Here is a 15,341-nt window from a genome sequence, read left to right as displayed (position 1 = left end):
CATTTATCAGGTCCAGATGCACAGAAGAGCCTGTAAACCCAATGGGAAATGAATAATGTATGTGCAGGTTTTTGCTCTGTTTTTGTCAGTGCAGGCTGTTGCAGTGATGGCAGAGGACAAAATATTGAACTCCTTTGTGCATCTTAAAGTAGGTCAGACCTGAATATCTCTACATGACGCCTCCCAGCACTGCTCACAGCCTTAAATGTGCCTTTTTGATTTATAATAGTTAAAATCTTTCAAAGTCTCCCACAATTCAGTGCAACTCTTTGGCAATTTGTGTTTGCCTGATAAATGTTGTTGGGGAAAAAAAAAAAGAAAAAATTAACCCATAAAGACCCAAACATCCATTACCGACCAAAAGCATCTACTGATCTAAACTGTTTCATACCTGTGGATCCACTAATCCTATCAATCCATGTAAATAATTGGTGTAAAATTCAGTTTGTCATCTTTTCATGGTCATCAGATATGACCTATTTGGACGTTCAGAGACTCCGTAATGAATGTGAACATGCATTTAAAAGGATGTATAAATCCACTATAATAATAAAATATAGAACATTATAGAAGTATGCATAAAATATTATTGTAATTAATTGTTTATCATGATAAGAAGATCTTATCACATTTATTGATCATTGTATTTGGAGTAAATATTTAAATTGCATATAAATATTATAGTTTATGTTAAAAATGGTTGACTATGCAAATCTGATTGCGTGTGAGGTGACCAAAAAAGTTTATGTGAATGGTTTGTATGGATGTTTTGTGTTATTGTAAAAAATATACAGAGGAAAATATGTGTAAACAAAGCAAAGGAAGCGGATCTAGTTTGATTATTAGTTTGTAAAAAGGGGGTGGGAGTCAATAATAAGTTATATTTCTTCCCACTCCTTTTCGAGCACAGAAAAATTTGATGTATTTATTTATTTATTTATTTATTTGAATATGTTGTATGATTCTTTATCTGATGATTCTATGTGCTCGAAATAAAACTACTACTACTACTACTACTACTACTACTACTACTACTACATTGATTCACCAATAAAACCCATGGAGTTGGATCAATGACAGTGGATGGAGATGCTTGTCATATGTTCAGTTATGAACAGATTTGACTGAAAAAGTCACTTTTTCTGCAGTTTTCTCTGTTTTTGACAAAATAACCTTCAGCTTTAATCTGAGCTTTTACGAACATCTACATGATCAGTGAATTAAATACAGGAAAATATCTTATTTATACTGATAAAATACAAAATACAGAGGATACTATTATCAATCAATGGTAATAAATCACTTTAAAAAGGTTATATATGGGTACTTTTATGAAACTGGGTACATTTTGGTACCTGGCACTTTGCCAGCTTTTTTCAACCCAATAATAAAAGGTAAATTTAGACATATTTCCCCCAGAAAGTACCTAATGATGACCTCAGATGAATGCAAAAAAATTATACTCTTGCTCTGAGCCATCTCAAAATTAATGGATTTTTAGTAAAATATTGGGGCTAAAAATAGGACCAGAATTGGGACATGAAAAACTACCTAGGTGTCAGTGCCTTTTATATGGATTTAACTCTTTCAGTGCCATGGGCCGATTAAATCGGCTTTGGAGAACACGCCATATTTGTGTACAAACAAACCATCCACCCCCATTTCTTTCTCACATTTCGATGACGTTCTTTCAAATCTTCTTGCAAATTACGATCAATAATGAATCGGCTGCGTCCGGTGCGTTTTGAATCTAAGTAGCAATCGGTCGGATGTTACCGAGTGGTTTTTGACCAAGGAAGAGCTCGCGTTTCGTTTTCTGCTTGGGAAATTTTATGAATGAATTTATGAATGAAATCATATGCAAATTAGATGGCCATTTTTTAGTAATATCGTAAATACAGCGATCTGTCAAAACAGTCCCATCTGCTAGAGTTCTGATGACGATTCAGACTTCGATTATAAAAACGACGCGGAATACTGAAGAACGGCCAAATTCTGTGGCACTTTTAAGGCTTATTAGCCCCTTAACTGTCTGGCACCAAAAGAGTTAAATGGCTTTTACATGGCTTTAAATGGTCTTATATAGCGCGATAAATAAAGACACTGTGTTAAATTTGAGGATCCTAGTGTTTTTTTTTTTTTTTTGTCTAACCCAGACATGCAGGTTCCTCATGAATCTCAGTCTCATTCCAGGTTTTGTATGTAACCCATCGTGTCCATTTGTGTTACATGCAGAACCTGCCCATTTAAATGCATATAAATCACACATGATTTTGCAATTCATTTTTGTCAAACACTCTGCTTTGTATAATTAGTTCAATTCCCAAAATGTACCAGTGAGAGAATAATAAGATATTTTTTTTTTAAAAATAGTAGCATGTAATTTTCGTGTCCTTTTGACCATGTTACATGCAGAATTTTATATAAAAATAATACAAAAGAAATATAAAAATGTGTTTTGTCTGAAAAATACTTCCTCTTTTATCTCAGTAAGTATTTATTTTTAAAATAGACCCAAAGTGCTTCCAAACTTGCTTTATAACATTAGTCTACATCTGGTTTGAATTTTCAGCCACCGTGTCCTGTTTTTAGGGACCAGTTTCATAGAAGCACCCATATAGAGAAAATTTCATTTGGGAACTGGTATAAAAGTAGCTCTGGGTCTTTATGGGATAAAAAAGCATCAACTCATTGCAGAGGCTGAAACCTGCACCATATACACCACCTCACTGGGTCAGATCATCCACTCACATGGTTTCTCATATCACTGTTATGCTGATGATAACCAGCTCTATCTGTCATTTCCACCTGATGATTCCACAGTCTCAGCAAGAATCTCAGATTGTCTCTCTGACATATCTGCTTGGATGAAAGCCCATCACCTTCAGCTAAACCTGTCCAAAACAGAACTGCTGTTCTTCCCAGCTAAGCCAACCATACAGCGTGACATATCCATCAAAACTGACTCCTTATCTCTGGCTCCTACTTGGGAGTCATGGTTGATAATCAGTTAACCTTCACAGGATCACATTGCCTCTGGTCACCCGATCAAGTCGCTTTACACTATTCAATATAAGAAGATCAGGCCATACATAACTCAACAGGGCACCCAGCTCCTGGTCCAGACCATGGTGATCTCCCGTCTTGACTACTGAAATGCCCTTCTAACAGGCCTCCCAGCCTGTGTTATCAAACCACTACAGTTGGTCCAGAATGCGGGTAGCGCATCTGGTCTTCAATCAGCCTAACAGGGCACATGTCAGCCCCTGACTCACTGAGTTACACTGGCTACCCATAGCTGCCCACATCAAATTCAAATCCATTAATCCTAGCCTACAAAGTTCTCCATGGTCTGCTCCTACCTACTTAGGTGTACTGATAAAAGCTTATGTTGCCCCACGACCACTCGGCTTGACTGGGGAACGTTGTCTGGCAGTCCTGAGACCCTGCACAAGACAATCCAGGCTCTTTTCATGGGTCGTTCCACATTGGTGGAACAATCTACCAAGCACTACCAGAACAGGGGCGTCCTTGCCTAATCTTCTACCTATCTTCAAGAACTCTTGAAGACCCAGCTCTTCAGAGAGCACCTGTTGTCCTAACACTTTCAAACATTCCATTTTAAATGTATTATCATGTCTATTCTGAGTTTTTACTTGGTATTTTTATTTCACTGTTTTTAAGTGTACAGCTGCTTTATGTCTCTTTTAATTTATTCTTGTATTTTAGCCTATTATTTTGCTTTTATTCTTCTGTACGACAAGGTTTAATTGTATAGCTGTTTATATTTTTAATCTATTCATGTAGTTTTCTTTCATTTTTTGGTTTGTCCCTTGTAGTTGCTTTGGAAAAAAGCGTCTGCCAAATGCATAAATGTAAATGTAAAGGATTTAACCTGTTCATCATGTAGACCTGCTATTCATAATGCTGCACAAGTGACAAAAACAGAAAAAAAAAATATATTAAAATATTATTTTAATTATGAGCACTGATGCCTTATAACAACAATGACCAAATGTGTGCTTGAAAAATCATTTGGCATAAGAAAAGTTTCATGTCACCTTCCTTATTCATCACAGAGACACTGAGGCATTCAGCTTTCATTAAATTAAAACAGTAAATACACATAGACTGTACACACCTCCAACACACTCAGGAATACAGGTGGAAGAAGGATCATAAAAGGCTGATGACAGCCAAGACAGAATATTTCGACCCTCTGATCTGGACTCAACATGGTAGAAGAGTTTGTGCTTTTTTTTGCTGAATACTGTCTGTCTGTCTGTCTGTCTGTCTGAGGTGGGGGGGGGTGGGGTGTCACATTCTTGGGTGTAATGCGAGGTGGGACAGAGCAGGATGAGAAGTGTTCTGAACATGGATGGAAGGTCGTCCTGTTTCTCCAAGTGTCAACTTAGGTTTTTAGGTTCTTGCCACCAGTCGGCCAGGAAGGACTCCTCGTAGTCTCCCATCCCCTCGAACTCTTGTCCAGGTTCTCAGACGGACCCGTGGCCGTCTCCTCCGGACTCACCACAATCCTGAAAGGTAACACAACAAAGAAAATAAGTGTTTCTATTTGAATTTGATCCTTATCCATTATCACACAGGTGTCAACATGCGGCCCGGGTGCCAAACTGGCCACCAAAAGGGTCCAATCTGCTTCTGAATGAATTTGTGAAATGCAAAAAGTTATGGTGAAATCACACTGAAGATATTAAAAAATCAAGGATAGTTAAATAATTTTAGGTAAATTCAATCTAAAATGGGTCAAAACCAGTAAAATACAATCATAATAACCTATAAATCAGGGGAATCAAACTCATTTTCATCCAGGGGCCACATTAAGCCAAATTTGATCTGAAGTGGGGCCGGACCAGGGAAATAATAACCGAACTAGAAGCACTCGGAGAGCGCAGACCTCCGCCAAGGCTGATCAGTGGCCCCCCCCGTGGCCCCCCCCACCCCCGATCACCACCAAAATTTAATCATTTCTTCCTTATCCCATTTCCAACAAACCCTGAAAATTTCATCCAAATCCGTCCATAACTTTTTGAGTTATGTTGCACACTATGGACAGACAACAAACAAACAAACCCTGGCAAAAACATAACCTCCTTGGCGGAGGTAATAATATATAAATAATGTCAACTCCAAACTTTCTTCTATGTTTTAGAGCAAAAAACAGTAAAACTATGTGATGAAAATGTTTACATCTACCACACTATACTTTAAAACAATGTGAATAACATGAACAAACTGAAATTTCTTAAGAAAACTAAGTGCAATTTTAACAATATTATGTCTCAGTTTATCATTTAAACATGTAACTACAAGGTTACAGATCACAGTGGATCGACAAATACACAAAACATTTAATAACAGCAGAATATTGTTAAAGTTAGACTTCAGACATTTCAAAATGTTTATATTTGTTGAGGTTATTTGTGTTGTTGTGAAATTTTACACTGTAAAAAAAAATCCCAGTAAAAAAAAAAAGGGTAATATTCCGGCAGCGGGGGTGCCGAAAAAATACTGTAAAATAGCGGAAAATAACCATCTCATAAAAATACGCTAATTTGCCACAATTAAAATATAGTTTTTTTGCCCTAACTTGACATGAATTTTGCTCTTTTTTTTTTTTGACTTTTAGTGTTTAATAAGAATATTTTCATGTATTAAAAACAATCAAATTACCTATAAATATAAATATATAAATAATTTTATATATAATATATAATAAGTTTCCAAAGTTGTACAATCCACTGATAAAAACTGTATTTGGGACACTTTATCAGTGCTTATACATGTTATACATTCACAAAAATACATTTAATCAACATTATTGAAATGATGTTTGACACCCCTGTGTTATCGTCTTCCGTTATAAATCTGTCACTTGTGCACCCTGTAATTCACCCCTAAAGCCTCACACAGCCTCCCTCCCTCCCCTCCTGGTCCAGATTCTGTTTTTCTGGGAGGGGTTGACTGAGTTAAATAGATGTGGCCAGCCTCAGGTGGCCAACACCTCCCAGCCACATACCACACACTGCTGGCGGAAAACACAACCCCCCCCTTTCCTTCTCCTCCCTCTTTTCCCTTTCTTTCATCCTCTAAGCTTTTTTCCTCCTTACACCTCCCCTTTCTATAACCTCAACAACAGGATTTAGTCTGCTCCTTCAAAGTCCCAAATTAAAAGATATAAACTGTAATTTATGTAATTTAAAAAAAAAAAAACAGATCTCAACTCTGAGCCAAGATAAAAATTCAGTTCATTATCTCACACAAAACGGTCCTTTCAAGTCTGGTCTAGTCGTGCAGACAGTTTTATCTGCTGAGGTTTTGCTGCAATCTGAGACACTGTTCTATGATGGAATTTTGTTTGTGCAGTTTCAAGAAATTTCAGGGATGATATATATCTCTGAAAGCCTCATTGGATAAAAGCTCCCTTGGATAAATACCTGTTGAACATTAGAAATATGCACAGAAGGAAGAAGCATTCAGGTCCCTTAGGATATATAGTCCACACTGCAAAAAATCTAGATCTTACCAAGTGTGTTTTTCTCATTTCTAGTCAAAATATTCATCACACTTAAAATGACATAATCACCTAAAGTAACTTGTAAGTAAAAACAAGAACTTATTTTTAGACAGTAGATATGGAAAACTTATTTCAAGAAATCTTACCAAGATAATTTTCACTTGTTCCATTGGCAGATTTTCTTCTTTCTTTTTCTTTTCTTTCTTTCTTTTCTTTTTCTTTTCTTTTTTTTTTTTCTTTTTTTTTTTTGCTGGACTTAAGCAAAAAAATCTTGAATTAAGAAAACAATCCTGAAATAAGCAATAAATAAATAAATAAATAATAAAATAATCATCTTGAATTAAGCAAAAAAAAAAAATCTTGAATTAAGCAAAAAATCTACCAATGGAACAAGTGAAAATATCTTGGTAAAGATTCTTAAAATAAGATTTTCAAGATCTGTTGTCTAAAAATCATTTCTTATACTCACTGAAAAGTTACTCTTTAGGTGATTATGTCTTATTTAAATGTGAGAGATATTTGACTAGAAATGAAAAAATACGCTTGGTAAGATTTAGATTTTGCAGTGCAAAATAAACTGTATACTATAAAAAAAATAAACTATTGGAGTTTTTATACTATACTATACTATACTATACTATACAATTTTATATATATATATATATATATATATATATATATATACACACACACACACACACACACCACCACACACACACATATATATATATACATATATATATATGGGGTGGGAAGCAAAATTTACAATATTTGAGGCAGGATTGAAAGACAGTGTATGACCAATTAGTTTATTGAAAGTCATGAGAATTTATTTGCCACAAAAAATGTACATACTAGAAAATGTTTTTATTCTATGTGTCCTCCTTCTTTCTCATAACTGCCTTCACATGCTTCCTGAAACTTGCGCAAGTGTTCCTCAATATTCGGGTGACAACTTCTCCCATTCTTCTTTAATAGTATCTTCCAGACTTTCTCGTAATAGTTTTGCTCATAGTCATTCTCTTCTTTCCATTATAAACAGTCTTTATGGACACTCCAAACTATTTTTGAAATCTCCTTTGGTGTGACAAGTGCAATTCAGCAAATCACACACTCTTTGACGTTTGCTTTCCTGATTACTCATATGGGCAAAAGTTTCTGAAAAGGTATGGATAATAGTGTTAGGTATGATTATGACATCAATATATGTTTGGTTTCAAAACAATTGACGTAGTGCCTGCTGAGAAAAAACAACTAAATGTTCATTGTAAATTTTGCTTCCCCACCCTATATATATATATGTATATATATATATATATATATATATATATATATATATATATATATGTAATATATATATATTATGTATATATTATATATATATATATATATATATTATTATATATATATATATTATTGTATATATAATAGTACAAATATACATATGAAATATCAAAAAAATATAGAAAACTATTATCAGAAAATAACTAGAGTTAAGTATCATTATGCAGAATGGCTCCTTTAAAAAGAATTATTCTTTTTTTTAGCACTAATAATCTGTTTTAATGTTGTATTTTGTCAGTGTGTGTCTAGTTTTATAATGTTTGAATACTCCTGGGTAGATTAGTTATGAATACCAAGAAACAAAGCTCCAAAATTGAGACTAGTGTTGAAGCATCTTGAAGTTGTAATACCAATATGGCCACTGGGGCTGCTAAAAAGAACCCTGGATCCTATAGACTTATATTCAACTTCCCTCTAATAATATCAGGAAATTTTTTTCCCAGGATTTATTCCACCCTCGTCTGTTTATTTGGACTGTGTCATAAGTCAGCCGGAGGTCATTCTGTAGTTTCCCTCCTCCGTTTAATCAGATCTTATGTCAATAGAAGCTTGATATCTGTTGTGTTCAGACTTTCTGAGTTTTGGTTTTCTCAAACAAAGTTGATTTTCTGATTTAAATGGCTTTTTAATAACTGGTGGCAAATGGGTCCAATTTTACTTGAGTGACAGAATCAGTCAAAATACATAAATCACATTCACTACTCCATTGGAATGAATGGGCACAACAAAACCTGAATAGGAATCATAGGTATTTTACAGAAAACGTAACAGTAAATGTAAATCAAATAAATGTAATAAATTAAATCCTTGTGAGATGTATAGGAGGAAGTATACAGTAGACTAAAATAGAACTACTTACACTTAACACACACTATGTATTTTCTGCAGTTCTCACTCAAAACCATTCCAATGTGACCAGATTCATCACTTCTGTTTTTAAACGTTTGCAATAAAAGCTAAACATGTACACTGTGTGACTGAACTCAGAGCATGCCAGTAACAATGCTGTAACTCCATAGTTTGCAGTTTTATCACAATATATGCTGTGACATATTTTCACATTATGTAGGCTGGAAGAAATGTTTTGCACGAAGCTACGCTAATGTGCAGTTTTTTCCTGTTCTACTTCTGTTAAATTCCTTTTTTTTACTCAGGAGGAACTACTTATAAAGGGGACCGTACATGTGTTGACACTTACTCCAGATGTACAGTATATTTTCACATTATATCATTTAACTCAACTGAAACGGCCACAGGTGATGGATAATGGTTAATGTTAGGTTTATATAGTGATTTAAAACGTACCATAACAGTGAAGAAATGACATGTTTCTTCAAATAAAATATATAAGAGATCTAATTATTGTTTGATATTTAACTGAACATCATTTAATACTTGAGTAATGTACTTAAATATACTCCCAGGGTTCATACACATTTTTCAAGGTCTAATTCAAGCACTTTAGGGTCATTTTCACCTTATCGTTGGGGTAAAATACATATGTACAGGAAACATATATTCATGATTATTTTTTTCACTTTTATATCACAATGATGTACATTGTATTATGCTATAAACATCTAAAATTATGTTTCATAATAGCAAAAAAGTTTAAAAAGTTAAAGGAGAACTTAAAGTTTTATCCAAAAAAGGGAAGCCACTTGGAGTTCTTCAGGGACACTTGCACCGAACCAAAGATTAAGATAAAAATGTACCTGGAGTTGACCTGAGAACACCCACTAATTTTATTTGTTTGATAGAAAGTTTTATTTTTCAAAATGTACCACCGTCTCTGTAAGGTGCTTTGGCTTGATTTAATATTAAAAATAAATAAATCACATCACAGACAGGTTGCTTGTGCAGGTCTTGAAAGTTTTACAAAGTATGGAGTTTTGATATGCTGTTTTGTAGACCTTGAAAAAGTCTGAATTTTGTGTGAAAGTCTTAAAGTATGAAAAAAAGTTTCTAACATAGTTCAATTTAGAGTATGCTCAAAGGCACATAATCTTGTAAAAATAAGAAATACATGATGAAACAAAAAAAAAAAAAAAACTGATATGATTTCACTAACTAGTCAGTACTGGAATGATTCTAGTGTGATATCCATGCTTTTGTGATTTTCATAGGTTTGAAAACGTTTCTGTCAGTAAATCATGATTTACTGCAAATTTATTCATACATTTATTAAAATGAACTTTTCTACCACACACAACAGGTACAATCTCACCATAAAAGTAGTCACACAAGAATAAAAGTACAAAATGTCAACGTATTGGGAGGGAAATAGCAGTTTTGAAAAAAGTCTGGGAATTTGCATTTGATAAAGAGCAAACACCCCTGCACAGAGTTCTAATTGCAAGCACTTAAAACCAGTGTTCCCAACCTGTTTTGAATCGTGACCCCATTTTAAACATCACACATTACTGGTGACCCCAGACATTCAAAACTGAGACATTTTTTTTTGCTAGAATTAATTTGTTTTTGATCATGTAATAGTTTTGCTATACTATGTTGCAAATAAACATATTTTAGAGACGACATTTAGTCCTATATAATGTATATTATTATGGACGGAGGCAGAAAAGCCAGGTGTAGATTACTGCACAAGTGAGAATTTGATTTTCCCTGGTCAGGATATGTACAGTCAGTCCAGCTTGGATTTACAAGGCTGACAATTAATACTGACAAACAAGAACTCAAACTATGAAATTATGAAAGAGCTCGGCAGCTCTGAAAACTGACCACAGATGAACATTTGACAGATAACAGTACCACAGTGCTTCAGTTTCAGCTTCACAGTTGTCTTTTAATGTATTAGGTTGTCTCTCTCAACCCACCATATATTTTTATTAGTCTTTTTTTTTTTTTTTTTTTTTTAATCAGTTACTAGAAATTTCAGGCGACCCCATTTGAATTCCAGGTGACCCCAAGTTGAAAAACATTGCACTAAGCATTGATCCTAGGCAAAAATCTGAAGCGCACACTCCAATCCAGACTCGTGTAATGTTTTAGTTGTATTTTGATTTGATTTGATTTAGTGATTATTCCGAACATGCAATGAAATTTGACATATATATGAACAGCAAACATGCATATAACACAAATATCAACAATCATAATCTTAGGCAAAAATCAGCATAATAGTTTCTATTTACATGCCCAAAAAAGGGGTGGGGCAGAAGTGCAACTTTTTCATCTCCTCAACACCTTCCCTCATCTTCCATGTCTTTATGTATTGGAATTGTCTCTCTCAACTCAACCATAGATTTTTATTAGTAAGTTTAGTTCTTATTTTGATCAATTACTAGAAATTTCAGGTGACCCCAGTTGAATTCTAGGCGAACCCCACATAGGTTGCGACCCCAAAATTGAAAAACACTGACTTAAACTAAAATTCAAGCACTTTTCAGACCTTAAAATTCAAGCATTTTCAAGGATTTCAAGCACCCGTATGAACCCTGTACTCCACTTCCAGAAAGATGTCTTTTTTTTGTGTTAACTTGTCCTTAAATGCATCTTCAATTATTTTTCTTCCAAAAACACGACTACATCTGCCCAATAAATCCTCCCATCTATGTGACCTAATGGTTTAATGCAGATCCACGTCAGTAACATACCTCATCATCTGTTTGTAGATAGTTCAGTGCAAACTCCAGCATCTCCTTCTGTTTGGTTGTTTGGTTAAAATACCTCAGAGCCTCCTGAAAAAACAAACAAACATGACATCAGCTCCTCTTACAGTCATCGCATCGTAACGCGCTAAAACAAATTTGGCCTGTTTTCTCTTTGTTTACTTTCAGCCTCTAAGTTAGGAGGACTTTAAGTATTTACGGCAAGGCCAAATTTACTTAAAACTGGGTCAGATCCAGTCGGCAAAGAGGTTTATGGGTCTGTCTTGACTGAACAGCTGCTGCCAGCCATGAAAACTAACTCAGCCTTTACATGAGTATATAGGTTTCTAATTAGCACCCACAGACCGTGTTAATGTTCACGCCAAGGCCACTTTATGCCGCTGTTTTCCTACTTTGGTTTGTTGCAGCCAGTGTGAACTTGCATTGTCAACAGAACCACTGGATCAGACATGACAGCCATGAGGGAAAAAAAAACTGCAGAAAGGGTTCCTACAGGTTTCTAGAAGTTAAATGTAAGACTTTTTAAGACTACTTAGAACAGAATTTAACCCATAAAGACCCAAACAGTCACTGGCAACCAAAATCATTTCCTGATTCAAAATGTTTAATAACTTTTGATCCACTAATCCTATCAATATATGTAAATAATTGGTGTAAAATGCAGTTTGTCATCTTTTCATGGTCATCAGATATGATCCATTTGGACGTTCAGAGGCTCCGTAGTGAACGTGGAAACACCGTCATCTTCTACAACATTGATTCACCAGTAAAACCCATGGAGTTTGAGAAATGGCAGTGGATGGAGACAGTTGGTTTTACATTCAGCTATTGATATATTTTGCTGAAAAAGTCACTTTTGTTCACTTTTCTCTGTTTTTAATATAATAACCCTCAACTTTAATTTGATCTTTTATGAACATCTACATGATCAGTAAATGATGCATCGAAAAATACCAGATTTTCACCGAAAAAATGCAAAATACAGAGGATAATATTATAAATGATGATAAATCACTTAAGAAAGGTTTGAAAATGAGAAAAATTCATTCAGGAACTGACACAAAAGTAGCACTGGGTCTTTATGGGTTAATGCATATTTCACAGCCATACTGGCAAAAATTTAGGAACATGTATCTATTTACTCCAACACCTTGATTACCTCCGCCAAGGAGGTTATGTTTTTGCCAGGGTTTGTTTGTGTCTGTCTGTTTGTCTGTCTGTTAGTGTGCAACATAACTCAAAAGTTATGGACAGATTTTGATGAAATTTTCAGGGTTTGTTGGAAATGGGATAAGGAAGAAATGATTAAATTTTGGTGGTGATCGGGGCGGGGGGGGCCCACGGGGGGGGTGCAGACCAGAAAATTTCATCAAAATCTGTCCATAACTTTTTGAGTTTGTTGCACACTAACGGACAGACAAACAGACAGACAGACAAACAAACCCAAACCCTGGCAAAAACATAACCTCCTTGGCGTGGGGGGGCCCACGGGGGGGGGGCACTGATCAGCCTTGGCGGAGGTCTGCGCTCTCCGAGTGCTTCTAGTTCCCACTGTTCTGAGTCATTTCTCACCAAGGGCTGCAAAGTTAGTGATAACTGGCTCTTAGTTTCAGTATAAATTGTCGGGTTGGAACAGGGGAATTGAGTAGATTAACGTTATTTTCCATCTTGGACAAGTTTAAACTAGTGCTGTCAAACAATTTAAATTTTTAATCAGATTAATCTCAGGGTTCATTCATTTTCTGAACCCGCTTTATCCTCACTAGGGTCACGGGGGTCGCTTGGAGCCTATCCTAGCTACATAGGGGCGAAGGCGGGGTACACCCTGGACAAGTCACCAGTTCATCGCAGGGCTGAACATATAGAGACAAACAATCACTCTTACATTCACAGTTATGGGCAATTTAGATTAACCAGTTAACCTATTAGTGCATGTCTTTGGATGGTGGGAGGAAGCCGGAGTACCCGGAGAGAACCCACGCAGACACGGGGAAAACATGCAAACTCCACACAGAAAGGTCCCACCCTCTGTCGACTGGTGTTAGAATCGAACCCAGGACCTTCTTGCTGTGAGGCACGAGTGCTAACCACTACACCACCGTGTCGCCCAATCTCAGGGTTGCTGTGGATTAATTTAGATGAATCACGATTAAATATCATTCATTTTTAATGTATATTAATCCTGTTTCTTTTTGCATGAGCAAACATACTCAAGAAAGAAGGGAAAATATATGCACTTAAGGTGTTTACTAAACACCTTCAACAGTTTCAACAAAACAACTTGAAACAACTGTTCTGTCTTGGGTTTTTTTTTAACTCATATTTCCATCCAGAGGACCAACATACTGTTTAGTGTCTTCCATCTGTAGGGTTGGTTCTGCTGCCTGTCACTACTGGATCAACGGTCTATTTGCACATGTGTGACGGTAACTCTACTTGGACAAACTGCCTCAAATGCATTGGCAAAGACGTTCAGAGTCATTCTGTGCTGCAGATGGGTTAACATTTTTGAGCAGATTAATCTTGATGATATTAATCTGCATTAATGCATTCATTTTGACAGCCTTAGTTTAAATAACATATTACAGCAAACAAGTTTATGGAAACATAACTTAAAACCTACCATATCAAATTTAATACCTTTTAGAGACTTCTTTAGGGTATTAAATGCAGATTTGTATATTCAAGACATTTTCAGACCCTGTGGGAACCCTGCGCAAAGAGAAATGATATCACTCACAGGACGAGGCTGGAAGTCGTTGTCCTCCAGCCCCCACTGCTCCCGGTAGAAGCGGTAGTACACTACATTTTGTTGCATCACTTGGTCCTTGGAGTCGAAAAGCATGTAGCTCGCCGCACACGGAGCAGCGTTTTTACATCATTCACTGTAAAGAATCGCAAAATCAAAAAACCCATTACATATACTGACAACAGCACAAGGATGAGGAGTTGCATCTTTTGTTGTAATTCTTACATTTATAGTAGGAGAGAGAACTGGAGGTAGTGATACATGGTGGCTACAAACTTCTCCACAAAGAAGCCTCCGACGCTGGGTGTTAGCTCATCTTCACATTTGACCTTGCATTTAAGCACATTAATGTACAAATCTGCAGGGAATGAGCAGAAAATTAACTAAAAACACATGCCTTATTTCCGATTTCACTCCTCTTCTGAGCTGAAACATCTCTGCTCACCTGCTAACGTTGGATAAAAGTCTTTATACTAAGATCTCGTACGAGCCCTCACAGCCTGCCAAACACAGGTCGTAGATCTCAAAATACTGCGTGATGGCCTGTTCCATGTTTCGGGCGCTGCTGCTGAAGTCTCCGTTGTTGTAGAGCGTCACACTTTTCAGGAACACACTCTGTGTAACAAAGCCACGTGTTAATAAATGTAGAACCTATTATGAGTGGATGAAAAACAAAGGTTACGCACTTCATACGGCTGTCCTCGTGGTCGATGAGGTACTCGTCAACATCAAATATGGTCTTGTAGTAGTCCATGTTCTTGCGCAGATGTGGATCCTTCGGGTTCTTCTTCAGGAAGGTGTGTGTTGCCGCCACGGCCTTTTCTACGTTGTTAAGCTGAGGAAAAGAATATCAGAGCAGAGCTGGATGATATAACCAAAATATTTAACCTATAATAACAGTGTTACTTCTGTGGAAGTTCCCAAATGATTTTTTCTCTATATCTCTAATCTTTCTTAAGTGATTTATCACCATTTACTCTAACATTATGCTCTGTATTTAGCATTTTTAGGAATATAAATACACATTTTTCTGTATTTAATTTACTGATCATGTATATGTTCATTAAAGCTCAGATTAAAG

General features: G+C 35.9%; 1 protein-coding gene across 1 annotated transcript; it reads right to left on the bottom strand.

Moving 5' to 3' along the window:
* Window positions 1-11,474: 11,474 nt before the first annotated feature.
* LOC115424273 (endoplasmic reticulum protein SC65-like) lies at window positions 11,475-15,104 on the bottom strand (the record flags this gene model as incomplete). Its single annotated transcript, XM_030141423.1, is given in 7 exon segments — window positions 11,475-11,580; window positions 14,252-14,396; window positions 14,486-14,618; window positions 14,706-14,734; window positions 14,736-14,875; window positions 14,947-14,960; window positions 14,963-15,104. Coding segments are annotated over 7 exon segments (699 nt in total), but the record flags the coding sequence as incomplete, so codon positions are not given.
* Between the last annotated feature and the right edge of the window lie 237 nt (window positions 15,105-15,341).

This window comes from Sphaeramia orbicularis, chromosome 8 (genome assembly GCF_902148855.1).
Source record: "Sphaeramia orbicularis chromosome 8, fSphaOr1.1, whole genome shotgun sequence".
Lineage (NCBI taxonomy): Eukaryota > Metazoa > Chordata > Actinopteri > Kurtiformes > Apogonidae > Sphaeramia > Sphaeramia orbicularis.
The sequence above is the reverse complement of the archived record's forward strand: the minus strand, read 5'-3'. Positions and strand labels throughout refer to the sequence as shown.